The sequence below is a fragment of the Rhagoletis pomonella genome, unplaced genomic scaffold (assembly GCF_013731165.1).
Source record: "Rhagoletis pomonella isolate Grant_MI unplaced genomic scaffold, Rhpom_1.0 Rhpom_scaffold_00001, whole genome shotgun sequence".
Lineage (NCBI taxonomy): Eukaryota > Metazoa > Arthropoda > Insecta > Diptera > Tephritidae > Rhagoletis > Rhagoletis pomonella.
The window spans coordinates 30,670,838-30,684,733 of NW_023458555.1; the positions used below are offsets into that span (position 1 = coordinate 30,670,838).

At 37.5% G+C, this 13,896-nt stretch overlaps 2 protein-coding genes across 3 annotated transcripts in view; both read right to left on the minus strand.

The window, feature by feature from the left end:
• The window catches only part of LOC118743803 (regulator of G-protein signaling loco-like), a 2,171-nt gene extending 187 nt beyond the window's left edge, over positions 1-1,984 (minus strand). Inside the window, exons 1-2 of the mRNA XM_036476600.1 lie at positions 1,081-1,984; positions 4-1,013 (exon numbers count right to left, since the gene is read on the minus strand). Coding sequence (XP_036332493.1) covers positions 4-998 — 995 coding nt within the window. The 5' untranslated portion in view covers positions 999-1,013; positions 1,081-1,984. The remainder of the gene's footprint in view (positions 1-3; positions 1,014-1,080) is intronic.
• A 9,947-nt stretch (positions 1,985-11,931) lies between these two features.
• Positions 11,932-13,896, minus strand: part of LOC118742535 (protein tincar) — a 418,562-nt gene continuing 416,597 nt past the window's right edge. For both annotated transcript variants that reach the window (XM_036474692.1, XM_036474686.1), the window contains one exon: positions 11,932-13,809. In XM_036474692.1, coding sequence (XP_036330585.1) covers positions 12,847-13,809 — 963 coding nt within the window. In that variant the 3' untranslated portion in view covers positions 11,932-12,846. The remainder of the gene's footprint in view (positions 13,810-13,896) is intronic.

The following is a 13,896-nucleotide window of genomic DNA, read 5'->3' on the forward strand; positions in this document are numbered from 1 at the left end:
GGCTGGCGCTTTTCTTGACGTAGTTTACGTATGCATGAGCGTACAGTTTGTAATTTTGAGCTATGCGAAATTTGTTTTGGCATTTCGATAGTGCCCAGATAACCAACAATAGCGCGATACTCTAACGCAGCGGCTGGTGCACGCGCCATGGCATTAACATTTGCCAAGTCAGCGACAGCGCTGTCGGAGGTAGCAACTGCAGCTGTGGGCAATTTTGGTGCACTACTATTGGGCATTACATACGGCGAACCACCTGCGGGTAGCGGTAAATCTTCAATAAGCGGCCGTAGCTTCTGCAGTTCCATCGGCTTGAGCGCGGATACACTCTTTGACAGCTGTTCGGCGCGTGCCAACTGCTGCTGTTGTTGTAAGGTAACTGTGCGCTTCTTTTGAGGCGAATTCCGTAATCGATGCATCTTGGCCTTGTGGTGTAGATAACGAGGTTTTGCGCGTGCGCCACTCACACCTAAACCCAACTGACTGGAGAGTACGCCATTCATTCCAGTCGCAGATGATTGCTGTTGCAACATCAACGCTGCATTCTCTTCATCCGAACTATCCGAGTAATAGTTCTCGGCGATTTGCATACGTATACTGCCAAATGAGTTGCCAATCAATTGCACAACTGTTTCGTGCGGTAGCTTGGAAACGTTTAAACCATTAACGGAAATTAGAAAATCGCCAGCACGCAGCCCAGCCTGGTCTGCCGGTGAATTGGCAACTATACATGAAAGCCGGCAGGGTTGCTGACCAGATATGGTAAAACCGAATCCATTATAACCGCGTCGCACTTCTACAGTGCGTGTGCCATAGTTCGGGCGCTTCTTACGACGTCGCTGTTGTACATGTGATGTGCCTGTACTGGTACTGGCTCCATTGACTGCACCGACACTAGCAATAGCATTATTGCTAGGCAGTGCTGATGCTGTTGTATTGCTGCTGGCCGAAGGCGTACCAGTGGCAGGTTGTGCGGGCGAGAGTGGATGATGGTGATGCATAATTAATGCGTTACACTGAAGAAAAACGTTGTTATTAATTATTGCAATAACTTGTTAGAGAAAAGTTATTAAAATTACTAACCTGTATTCTCCCGAATCTGGGAGCGTTTCAACGACAGCACCAAAACTTGTGTTCGTAAATTGGTTTTTATTATGATTGGTTATCGATGCGCCGGCGTAAATACTTTATCAAACGTAGGAGCAACAAGCATATCAATTCAATAAAAACGTATCTTACAGTTTGTCTAGCGCTTGATTGGATGTACGTATGTACGTAATTAGCTCTTCTGATATGGACCAAGCGGCGTTGGGAGACAGGTAAAAATCAAGTTTATTACTTCTGCTCTGCCACCGCTTACCACTTTGTCTGCTACTGCCAACCCACTTGATGTTTCTGCAGTATGCCTGTCCACTATATGTTTGCAAGCAAGTGTACATGCATATGTGATTTTAATAACTCTTCGTGCTATGATGTAGTAGCAGTAATAGCAACTGCCCTCACAGTTTTTATGCTTTTATTTGTATTGGCCGTGGCTGTTTCCAACCGATCGCACAAATGCACAAACCTGTTCAGTTTTCATTGGGAAAAAAATGTCAAATTACCAATTGAAGAGTTCGGGGATCGGTTACAAAATTCCTTTTGTTGAAAACATTGCTCGGACATGTTTAAACACAAATGCAATCAGCGGGCTTAATATTATAACGTAGGCAATTAGTTAACCAAGTATTTATATCGAAATGAGCTTGAATTTTTTAGGAAAAAATGCATACACAATTGGAAAATTCTTTCACTTTTTCATTTAGCGTCTTGCATTCCGGTTCCAGCTACATCTATTTCTTGCATTCCACCACACGTTTAAACACTTAAATAACTATGATTTTCCGGCTTTCATATGCACTAAATATATTAGCGGCTCCGTTTGTTTGAATTTTATTAATTTTTAAACAATAAACAGCGCAAACGCAGCGATCCTTCGCCAGTTGGCATTTTTTCACAAACGATAGCTGTCAAATTCAGAAAGTGACCAGAATGAAGGAATGGCAAAATCTAACACAGGGTTGCAAATCTTACAATAATATTACAGCAAGTTTCGAACGCATCATAATAGTAACGTAGCAAAGAACGTATATCTATAACGTTACCTATTTACGTTCTTTGCTTTAACAGATGAGATGAAATATATGAAAATGCACGAAGCGTGCCGCAAAACTTATTTTATGCAGCGTTTTTGCTGCATTTAAAATGTAACATTTAGCACTTTCGAACATATATTTTCGAAGAGCGTTCATGCTATCGCATTTACCAAATGTACATTTACGCGAATTCTAAATCGTATACTTTTGACAAACAGCCCTGTTCCAGCCGCTTATTAAGATCCGTATCTATCACGATCAATTCGCACAGACAAGATAATGTGCAAAAAACTCTACTGAAAAAGGAAAAAGAAATTTTAAACAAAGAATTCAATACAAAAACTTCAATTGTTCAACCATAACCAAAAATTTGTTTGTGTATATATTCATTTGTCGGTGCTGTCAATTGAAATTTCCTCAATTAAATGGGGAAAAAACAAACAGAGTTGATCAAAAATTTAGCCAGATTTCTATCAGTATCACAGCGATGTTGAATTTGCGCAACCTTTCTTTTTCCAAATAATGTAAAATAATAAATAAAATCTTGATCGGCGATCGCTGAAACGCAGCTAGCAACTGTATACGCCATGAACCAAAAATACAAGATAACGTCTTCTTCTTAGAAGCCCGTTATAATCCCATCTAGGAAAAGAGTTGGGCGACTTTGACATTAGCCGTTTGTTTACATTTGTTCGTTGTTTACAATTTGGTGCTGGCTTTTTACTGCAATTTTCTTAATTTTCGCTTGTGACAACGTGTGCACACATAAGGTAAAGAATAATTTAACACAACGACATGATTTATAGAAGAATTTGCATAATAAAAATGATTATTCATGCGTTCAACAATTACGCGGTTTTTTTTTTGTTCTCTTCGTTGTTTACTTCTTACAACAAAGATGGCGTCGAGATTTCAACAGCTAGAAAATAACTTTTTTCTTTCTTTCGGGAAGGAGTGAAATTGTGTCTTTCGTTCATGGTATACGCGGAAAAGCAATGGTGCCACTTTTTCTCATTAAACCATGTTCGAATCGTGGACATTTTTGAAGATCACAGGGTTGCTTTTAGCATTTAGTCTCTTAATGCAGAAATGGAGTTGCATTTAGGTGACGAGTTTTGTATGGATGAATGTACATTTAGAGTAGCATTTAGAGCTAAATGCGCTAAATGTGCTTTTATGCGTGAGCAAAAACAGCCCATTAGCTGCAGCGCGAAGCGAAAAGATGATCAAGTCCCATCGTTTGACTATCAGCTGGTTTAATTCTTAATATATGCAGCACACTGTCCTCCACCTAAGTCTGATCGGGACATCACTAGCTGTTCCAAACGCTACAAGCCTTTCCAGGTGGACGACCTTTATCTTGTTTCTCGGTTTCAACGGGAAACCCTCTTGGTTCGATGCGTTACCGGAAATTGTTTCCGAATTATCGCTTGGAGTGCACCATCTCACATGGTTCTGCTTATGTCGGCCTCTGGTGGTGACCTGATTATGGCTCTTCCTATGGGTATCCGCCGGAGTTCTGCCACTTCTTCTGGCTGCAAAGCACTTAGCACATCTTGCTACGCACTCTTTTACTAACTGACGGAGGCAGACTCGATAGAATATTTTCTTAATCCTCTCTAGCGTTTTCTTGATTCCTAGTGGCTCTACTTTCGCACCCCTGTCTGAGAACGTCATAAACTCTTTCCTTCGGAGCAACCATTAGATTCCGGATGCCCAGTATGCCTTTGCGATGGGGCTTTCCACTGACTCTTCCTCCCTGGTCGAACGCCTCCTCAGCTCCAATCATCGCATCACAACTGCTAGTTCCGGATCCTCACGCTGAAACGTCCCTTCATTGACCGGACAGTATAAACCTCAAACTGGGGCTCAGGACTTACTGCTTGCCTTTGCATTATCTGCCGACCACGACCTTATCCTATATACTTCGAAGCGCAATCACTGCTTCCTCCTGCCAAAAATACCTGCCTATTGAACATATAACAGGCTTGACATGACCAATTCCTTGTGGTGACTTCCTCTTTTTCTCAGGATCGTCGGAGCGCTGAACAGCTTCCATCTCCGGCCGAAACAACTCCATCTCCATCACTGCCAACCTTTGCTCAACTCAACAATTCTTTTGTTGGTCGAATCTGCGGGACTTCCTCTAAGAGCAACCGTCTGCTGCAGTACTGATTGTCGTAACCAATCCTAAGTGGCACTTCCCTATAGTGATATCTCGGGATTTTTCTTTGCAGGTCAAACTTCATGCCCAGACCGAGTAGGAGGTCCACGCCGATGATGACTTTTTCCACGATGTGTGCCATTATAAACTTGTCGCATGGCATTTCTTCTAAAACTTGGGTGCAGTCACCAGTTGCAGTCCGTAACTTCGGTTTCACATACCAAGTGGCCAAATCCGGTCGAATAATGAAATGTGAAGCCCCAGTAATCCCCTAGAGTCTTGTTCGCCTTTTGGTAGCGATTCTCCAGCTTCATCTGGTAAATCCGACTCCTGTGCTCGCTACCATAACGTCTTTCCATGGTACCCTTCAACGCATAGTAATTTTTCCTTTCACCATCAGGAATTGTCGCTGCAGGTCCTTTTAATGCACCGAAGAGCTTTAATGGTTTGCTTTAGCCTTATTCTCGAACTGAAGCTTAAAGAGCTGGAAAGAAATTGTGCCGCCAAAGGATGGAGTTTTTACCAATAGGAACGTTGGTCGAAGTGGCTGAAGGAATCAACTGCAAATCTCGGAGACGATCCTCTAGTTCGTCCACCTTAGCTTCGGATTTGTCCTATTCAGGGCCGTAGAGTAATTTTGGGCCCGGAGGAATCTTGAATGTGGGCCCCTAAACACTGGCAATGTGGAGAGCATTCGCAAAGCGATACAGGTGTTTGGGAACAGTGTGTCTAAAATTTTAGCTGTGGTGGCATTTAAGAGGTCAAATGGAGGTATGCAATCCTTAGAATTTTCAGCAAAATTTGGCCTAGTTTTCAAGTGCATCATTTCATTTGAAATCTCTTCGGACATATCAGCAGGATTTTTTTTTTGCAAAGGAAAGTGCTGCAGTCTGGACGTCTTCTTTCCCCATTTTAGGGAACTACCACAAAATTGAAAGCATTCCAACACTATTATTTTTCCAAAAAATCATATCCTTTCTCACAGTTTTGCGCCCGTAGGAAGGAAGGCTAAAAAAAAGTGGATGATTTCAAAGAGTTCAACTGATCTTATAAATTGAACGAAATTAAATAATATTTAACTTGTTTTGTGATTTGCGATTTATCAACGTCTTATAAAATATACTCTGGAGTCTGAGTACGGGCCCCCCTTGAGAACTCCGGGCCCGGGTGAAAAAGTTCCCGATAATCGGCCCTTGACTGTTCTCACCAATAAATAAGTACCCAAATCCCGATTTAATTCGTATAAATTAATATAGAGCGAAAATACAGTTGAACTTTCGCTTTTCCCATTATTAAGTTATTTATTTACAAAACTCATTTTTAATTAAAAACATGCAAATTGCTTATGTGCTATGATACCGGCAATAAATAAATAATAAAGAGTATTTGTTTTTTTTTTTAATATGTGTTCTAACGGAATTTTTTCACTGGAAAAAAAATTTTAAATTGGTTGTTAGTACTTAATTATATTTAAATATGGAGATCCATTGTCATTTATGCAAATGTAGAGATTTAAATGAAATAAATTAAATTTGCACCTAGAAAGAATTCCTTTGGCGTGAAAACATATGCATTTTATTAATCATTTATTTTTTGTACTTATAAAAAAATGTATGTTTTTTGTGCATTTTTCCTCACGCATAATTTCACATTTTCTTTGGTTAACACCTGTGGACGTTTTGCATATGTATACTTGAACTTATGTGCAAATGTATGCATTTATTTATGCCTGCAATTATAATAACACCTTTAATGACACAATTTAAATTTTCCTCTAAATGTGTTGTTAAAGAGCAAACTGAAATATTTTGCACATTAGGAAACATTTGTGCATTTGTATATGTACATACATACCTACATATGCATGTAAGTATGTGCAAAGGTTGACGGTAATTAGAATGTAAATCATTCTCACTAACGCAATAAATATAATTATTTATACTACATACTTATGCACACTTGCTCACATACATACATATAAATGCATTGTACAAAGGATTATGTGCATCAGTCATCAGGGTTATTCATTTCGCGCTTGGAAAAGTAAAGTAGTATTTAGTCCAAACATAATTATTTAATTAATAAAAATCTCACGGAAATTTACATTTCCAGTTTGTGTTTTTTAAATGGCTAACCCTGTACTTATACGATGGGGATTAATTAGTAGGGTGATAAATTTAGTAGATTTTTTTTTTTTATTTAAGCCGTGCAAAACGCGAGTCCCCAGATAGTTTTTATATATTTCTTAGGTAAAATATCAGTTAGGGTATTCACACCCTCCGGGCTATTTGTTTACCTGGTTGAAAGTTGTTATTCTAAAGTGGTTGAAAACTGAGTAAAATATAAAACCACCTAACCCAATAACACTGTGCGACAATTTTATGACAATTCAAACCAGCCCGCACTTTGCTAATATCTTCTGAGAGTATACATATCCAGTAATAAAACACTCGATGGATTGGCAAAAGTTAGCTCGTATTTTTATTTTATGGCCTTCTAGAGTTTTCATGTCTCGACATAAGTTGTTTTCAAAAAAGCCGAAAAAAGGTCAAAGTAAATAAATGTCTGATCGAAAATAACGGTTAAAACATACATAGTAAAATTGCATGGGAAATATTTTCGTAGAACATTTTAACCTATTAGCTCCCGGCTGAAAGAGTCGATTTGAGCCTTACTTCAAGAAAGTCCGCAAAAAGCGTTAGAGGATTGATATATTATAGAAAATGATTTTTCGGCAAATTTTGCTAGGGGTCTTCTAAGGCAAAAACTTCATGCCACCAACGTGAAAGTCTCTATATAATTAAAACAAAAAATCTATGCCAAGGATTAACAGGCAAGCTCAATTGTATTTTTTTTTTTTGTGGAAAAAAACAAAGTTTTTTTTTGTTGATTTTTTATTTAAATTTTTTTAGAGACGTTTATGTTGGTCACATGAATCATGAAGCATGAAGAAAATTCCTAGTAAAATTTACCAAAGAATAATTTTCTAGAATATATCAATCTTAGAGGATCTATAGAAATCATAGTTTTCGAATTATTTTTCCAATTTTTTATCTGCTTCCTAGCTAATCGAAAAGTAGCTTGCTTTGCACCGTTCAGCGCGCTTGGGACATTTGACGTGAATTGCCCCATATATGAGACTTTCTTTTTCATATCGGACACAAAACTTGGTGTCACACTTTCGATTGGATTCAAATTTTTCTTTTTATGAGTTCTATACATGAAATAAGCTAACACGTCTTCGAGGAATTTTACTCTTCTTCGGAGATATGATCTGTCAAAGTTTGCATTTTTTCGTGATTCTGACTAATTATGTACTTTTTCAAATCGTTATATCTCGGGTTTGAAGCGAATCGGACACATGCGCAAAGTACCTTGGAATCGTATTGGACAGTAATTCGAAGCGGGGATCAAATGCGGAACAGCGAGCAAATGCGATATCAGCGGAACTGTACAAATTTAAAAGTATGTTGGGCGCTACTTGGGGCCTTTCGACTGCTCTTTCACATAGGATATTCACGGCTTCTTTCTTTCCTAAAAAGATTAGAGAGCGTTTATAGGCTTTCAGTGACATCGATAGCGACCCTTCGTAAAATGTTAGTCATGAATTCATATAGTCTTTACAACTTCCGCGAGACTTTATCCTTTGTAACGTATGGTCACAGTAGTATAGCGTGATCCTGAATATATCGAATATAATCAGCCTCATTGCGAGAGTCGTGTCGAATGCAAGTCGTTTTTCGAGAGTCTAATCGTATCCAGAATTTCATGTCATTGCCTAAAATTTGGATTCGAGTGTATTAAAACCGAAAAACTTGGCAGCACTGCACAGTTTTCGACGACTTTCGTCGTTTATTTATACCAGCACGACAGTTGGCAATGTCAATGTAGTCTAGTCGTACAATTTAGCCAAATTTATATAAAATTTATAAAATATTTTATCCCGCAGCTGTATTTCGAAAGAAGGCGATAGGAAATTAGCCGTGGCAAAAACTATCCAACTGCATTAGGTCTCAGGACACAATGGTGTTGACGGTAAAGAAAAAGTTGCCGAGCTAGCCGAAAGGGGCATACTTCTTGATGCCTGACAAACCACGGATTAACCGATTCCTCTATAGAAAGTCAAACGATCTCACGAACTTCTTATGTAACCGCCAGGCATATGGGTTGTATGATTTCAAAGTCTACATGGAAAACTTACAGATTTCTTGCAACTAAGCAATAGGAAGAGCATACTCGAGACTTTTGATATGACTGTTGACGGGGACCGGGGCTTGGTAGCAGCGTGTGCTTACAAACTAGGTTGAGTTGGCGAGTCAGCAGGACCTAACTTAACCTAACTGGATCCTACTAATCCTGCTAATATTATAAATGTGAAAAAGTGCGAGTGAGTATTTAAATGAAATTTGGCGCACAGATAGGTTTGTTATGTCCTGGATTAACGAATGGATATTTTTGAAGAGAGTTACCACCTTTTTCAAAAGTTGAAATTAATTAATTAATAGGTTAAACAAAATATAACAACCATGTGGGTGTCAAACGAAAGAGGTTATAAAACAATCTATTTCGAAACAATGCTAAAGACGGTTGCCACCTGCTCAAAAAGTTAAAATCAATTTAATTAACTAGTTAAATGAATTCTTTTTACAACAGAGTTCATTTGAAGGTTCAAAACAAATCTAGTTACGAGAGAGGTTAAAGAAAGCTTTATTGCAAATGGCTGAGGGGGGTGCCACCTGTTAAGAGAGTGAAAATCCATTTAAATAACGATTTAAATTAAATATTTTATATGGGCATCAAATAAGGTTTAAGAAAGCTCTATTTCGGAAATATTTTTAACGAATGTTGCCACCTGGTTAAAAATTAAATATGAATTTAATTACAAAAGTCAAAGGAAATATTTTAATATGGCTGTCAAACAAGAGAGGTATAAGAAAAGTTTATTTCAAAAATATATTTTAAGAGGTTTGCCCTCTGTTTAGAAATTCAAAACAAATCTAATGAATAAGTTAATCGAAATATTTTTTTTTAATATGGGTATTAAAGTAAAGAAAGCTTCATTTCGAAAATATTTTTGCACAGGGTTGCCAACTATTTAAAAATTCAAAATAAATCAATTTATGTGATGAAGTTCAATGAAATATGTCAATATGGGTGTCAAACGAGAGACATTAAAATGTAAGCTTTCTTTCTAAAAAACTTTCGAAGGTTTATTTATAAAATATTTTTGAAAAGGTTGCCACAAGTTTAAATGTTCCAGTTTAATATATTTAGGGGTTAAATTAAATACATATTACAGTGCGGCTGTCGAAGGAGAGAAATGAAAGAAAGTTTTCCTCCTCCTAAATAGACTGGCTCGATTAAGATAATCATCCGAGGAAGAGCATCAAAATGGTTAGCCTAATTCTCCAGCATTCGGTACAACAGATTGAGGTGCAGCTGCAACATTTGACAATCATAACGTTCAACCATTTATAAAACGGATGGGGCTGCGAAAAGAAGCTAAATAGTAACCAATAAAACAACATCGTAATTGAATTCATATTCATAGTAAGTTTATTGATACCACAATGTTTTTTGGAAAAGGTGTGTTTACATTACAGTATTCGCATTAGTTAGTCTTTATGCAGATTTTTTTTTTAGACATCAAATATGAAAATTCAGTATACATACATATCTAAGCAGTCGTACGCTTTTGAGCTCGTCGAACTTACATATCTGTGCTCTGCTCAAACAATGCCATGCTATTTGCTCGAAGTTCAACTGAGAGCTGGAGAAAAAAGTGACAACCAACTGATTTAGACTAAAAAAATATTTATGTATGTATGTATGTAGTTGTATAAAAATAATTTTTTAATTTATTTTATTGCGCAAAAAAACAAATGATTTTTGTGTTATTTTCTAAAAGTAAAATAAAAATTGTTTGTCATGTATTTCTAGTAATTTTTTAAATAAGCCAACTTTTTTTTTTGGTTTTGTCGCTGCACTTTTAAATTATGATATTGGTGCTGGCTGATAGCCCTTCTGCATTTTATCTGTATATATGTAGTAATAAAGTTTTTTTTTCGGCTGATAATTTTATTGTATTTTGAATTATGTTATAATTAATAATTAGCTTAATCATTCTAATGACGCCTAAAAGCTTACTACTTATGTATGTATGCAATGTTAACAAAATATTATTATGTATGAAAGCTATGATCAACATACACACACACACACACACATACTGAAAATATAAATACAATATTTTACCACATCTCTGGTGTTAGTTTATGAGAATTTTTTATGCTTTGTGCTTATTTTCTATGTATGTATATATGTATGTACCTAAAATTTAATATAGCATACATACATGTGTATTAGGGTGGTCCTTAAAAATAGCAACATCTAAATATTGTATGCGGCACCGTTTCACACACAAGTTCACAAGTTTCTTGGTATTTTTTCAGGATAATTATTTGTAAACCAGCGTAATAAAACTCTGAAAAATTCTGCATTTATTCCGAAAACACATAATGAATTTACAGTCTTTGGAGCTGCATATTGCATGGATTTGGTGATGACTATGAATTTCTATGAATAATTCTCAACTTGACTTTAACAGATTTAAATTTTTTCACAGCCTGATGGCGGCTACTGAAAATGAAGTTTTGTACGTAGAACAAAATAAAAGTGTGCGCCATAAAAAATTTTGATATTGATATTTTTTAGGACCACACTAATGTGTAAGTATGCACGTTTGCACGCATTTATGTATGTATGTATGTAGTAAATAAAAAAAAAAAAATGCAAGTCATTGAACTGATAATGCTAATTGGCGTAAATAGTTTATCTTTAATTTAATTGTAGTTGTGATGCGATTAGTTTTATTTACTATGCGTATTAACATTTAAAAGCAGCCATTTATAAATACATACATATTTCTCTTTTCCTTTGTCTCTTGCGTATGCTAATCGTACATAAGTAAATACTCGTAAATATATATGCATGTGTATCTATGTATGAAAGTATGTATACTTATTTTGCTTAAATTTTCATTAATGTACGCAGATGCTTTCATATGCTGTTTGTTTTTATGTATATGCATATGCATGTATTTGTGTATGTAAATATATTATTTTTTGGAAGTAGTATACAATAAGTAGCCAACAATACATACATATAAAAGCTATGGCGCCTTAAGGTATGCTAAAGCAATGAGACGCTTACGAGTGGATGTGAAATACTTTGGGGTTCGTATTATTATTTTTTTGTTTTTTTTTTGTATTTAAGATCATTGTTTCTTCTCTGCTACCTTACATATTTACTTTGAATTTTTCATTCACTGTTTTTTCCAAAAATTCATATATTTTTGTTTTACTTAATTTGTACCTTAATGTAAAGTTTTTTTTTTGTTATTAGTTAATACTTTCAATATATTTAATTTTTATTAAATATTATTATCATTATTAGTTTTAAATTTTTAGTTTAATATAAACTTAAAGTGCGCATTGCTAAAAAATATTCTAATCTTATTTGTATTCATTATGAATAGTTTATACAATAGGCGGGGAGAAATGCGAGCGCCACCATGGCGTAACCTTTTATGGCTTCTATGCTTAGATCTGTTGACTCTATTTTTAATTTTTTTTATTATCCAAATATTTTATTTATAAATAGGTATGGCATCTTTTAATGATTTGATCCAGCGCCAGGGGAAAAGAGTAAAAAGTGCAATACAAATTCAAAAAAAAAGGAGTGAATACCAGGTACTCATGAAATTTGGTATAGTTCATTACTATTTCAGGATAATTTTGTGACTAGTTTCGAACTACCGCAAAATGATTCCGAACTAGCACAAAAATTGTACTGAAGTGGTTCAGAAAAGAGTCGTGTATTTGTCCCAAAATGATATCGAACAAGTCTGAACTAGTTTCAAAAGGTCCAGAACTAGGCCTAAAAGCGCCCTGATATAGTCGTGAACTAGACCCGATTGATCCGGAAATACTCCACAAAGTTTGATATGAAAAATGTTATTAAGTCTTTATTCTGCAACAAGTCGTTTCGGCTTTATAGTTTTCCACATTAGCTACTACCCGTTTACTTGTGGGGATAATCTTTTCAGTCTAATAAGTAGACACATACTACTTACTTATGTATGTATGTTGCTGGTCGAAAACTTGTTAGAAGGTCACTGAAAAAATTACTATGGAACTGTAAGGACTTTAAGTTGAAAATATTCAAATTAAGTCAAGGTATTTAAATGCATACACTTTTAACTCCTCTCTGCGTGGCGCCTACAAATCATTTCGAATACTTTATATTTTTCACCTTATATTTTCACTTTCTTTCTTCTCATATTTTTCACGAATTTTCAACCAATACAATGTCGCAATACTTAATTAACTTTTACTACCACTTTTTACTTTTTTTTTGCACTTGATACCTTTCAATTACAAATTTTTGCTTCCTCGTTTGTGTTTACGTTTCATGACATTCCCAGTTGAGCTGCAGCTGTTAAGCTATTATGCCACCTTCGCTTTTCATTTTCCCCACTTAGCCTTCCGCTCAGTTGTATGTCTGTGCTGTCGCATATAAATTACCGCCATCATGTTCGGAGGACATGGAATAGTTGGCCGAGTCGCGATCTTCGGGTATAGTTGTATTGACTAGGCTGTGCTGTAGTGGATCCTGCAGCAGCTTGGAGAAAGTGTGATGGCCGGCGCCAAGTCCCAAATGCCCATATGGCGATTCAGCCGCCTTGGTGACGTGCGGCAAGCGACGCAGGAAATGCGGATTCGAGTAGCGTACACCATTCGGCAGTGTCGTATGCATACCGGCGGGTGGTGGCGGTGGTGGTGGTGATGTTGACTGTGGCTGTGAGTATTGCTGCTGTTCGTTTAGCAGTTGCTGTTGCATGCGCGCCGCATTAGCACCCGCCATCGCTACCGACGAATTGGCATATTGTGCACGAAAACTACTCAGACCACTGTTGAGCGGTGGCGGCGGCAACGGTGGCTGTGAATGCATCGAGTATGCTGATGTGGTCATGCCATAGTTGCCACTACCGCGTACAGCTACTGCCGCCTGCTGTTGACTATGATAAGCTGCCGGTAGCGGCATTGTGCTACAATGATTGGCGTAATCGAATTTTTGTTCGGGTGCTGAACGTGTCAGTGGCAGGGTGGCGCTGTTGTGTGCGCGGCCCCCAGCAGCACCACCACCTGCGGTGGCAACATCACCGCCAAAACTGGACATGCGCATGTTGGTGCAGCGACCGTAGGGCTCCTCTTGAATGGCCGGCTGTGGCGGCTTGGGTGGTGGCTTGCATGCGGCACGTGGTCGAATGACCACCTCCACGTCCCGCTCCTCGCCCGAGTGCACACCGCTCGACGATTCGGACGGAGCGCGCTCTGGCGGCGAAGTGGTGCTCTCTGTGGTGGAGGTGGTGTCGCTGCGCGGCGTTAGCGCTTCGTTGGGCACACCCGAGTCGGCACGACGCAGGCAGCGCGGCGTAGAGCTGGAGGCGATCTGGAAAGAAGCGGAAGAAATGTGAAAAATATGAAACAAAGGGAAATTAAAGCAATAATTAAATTCAGAATAGCAGTTTAATGGTGG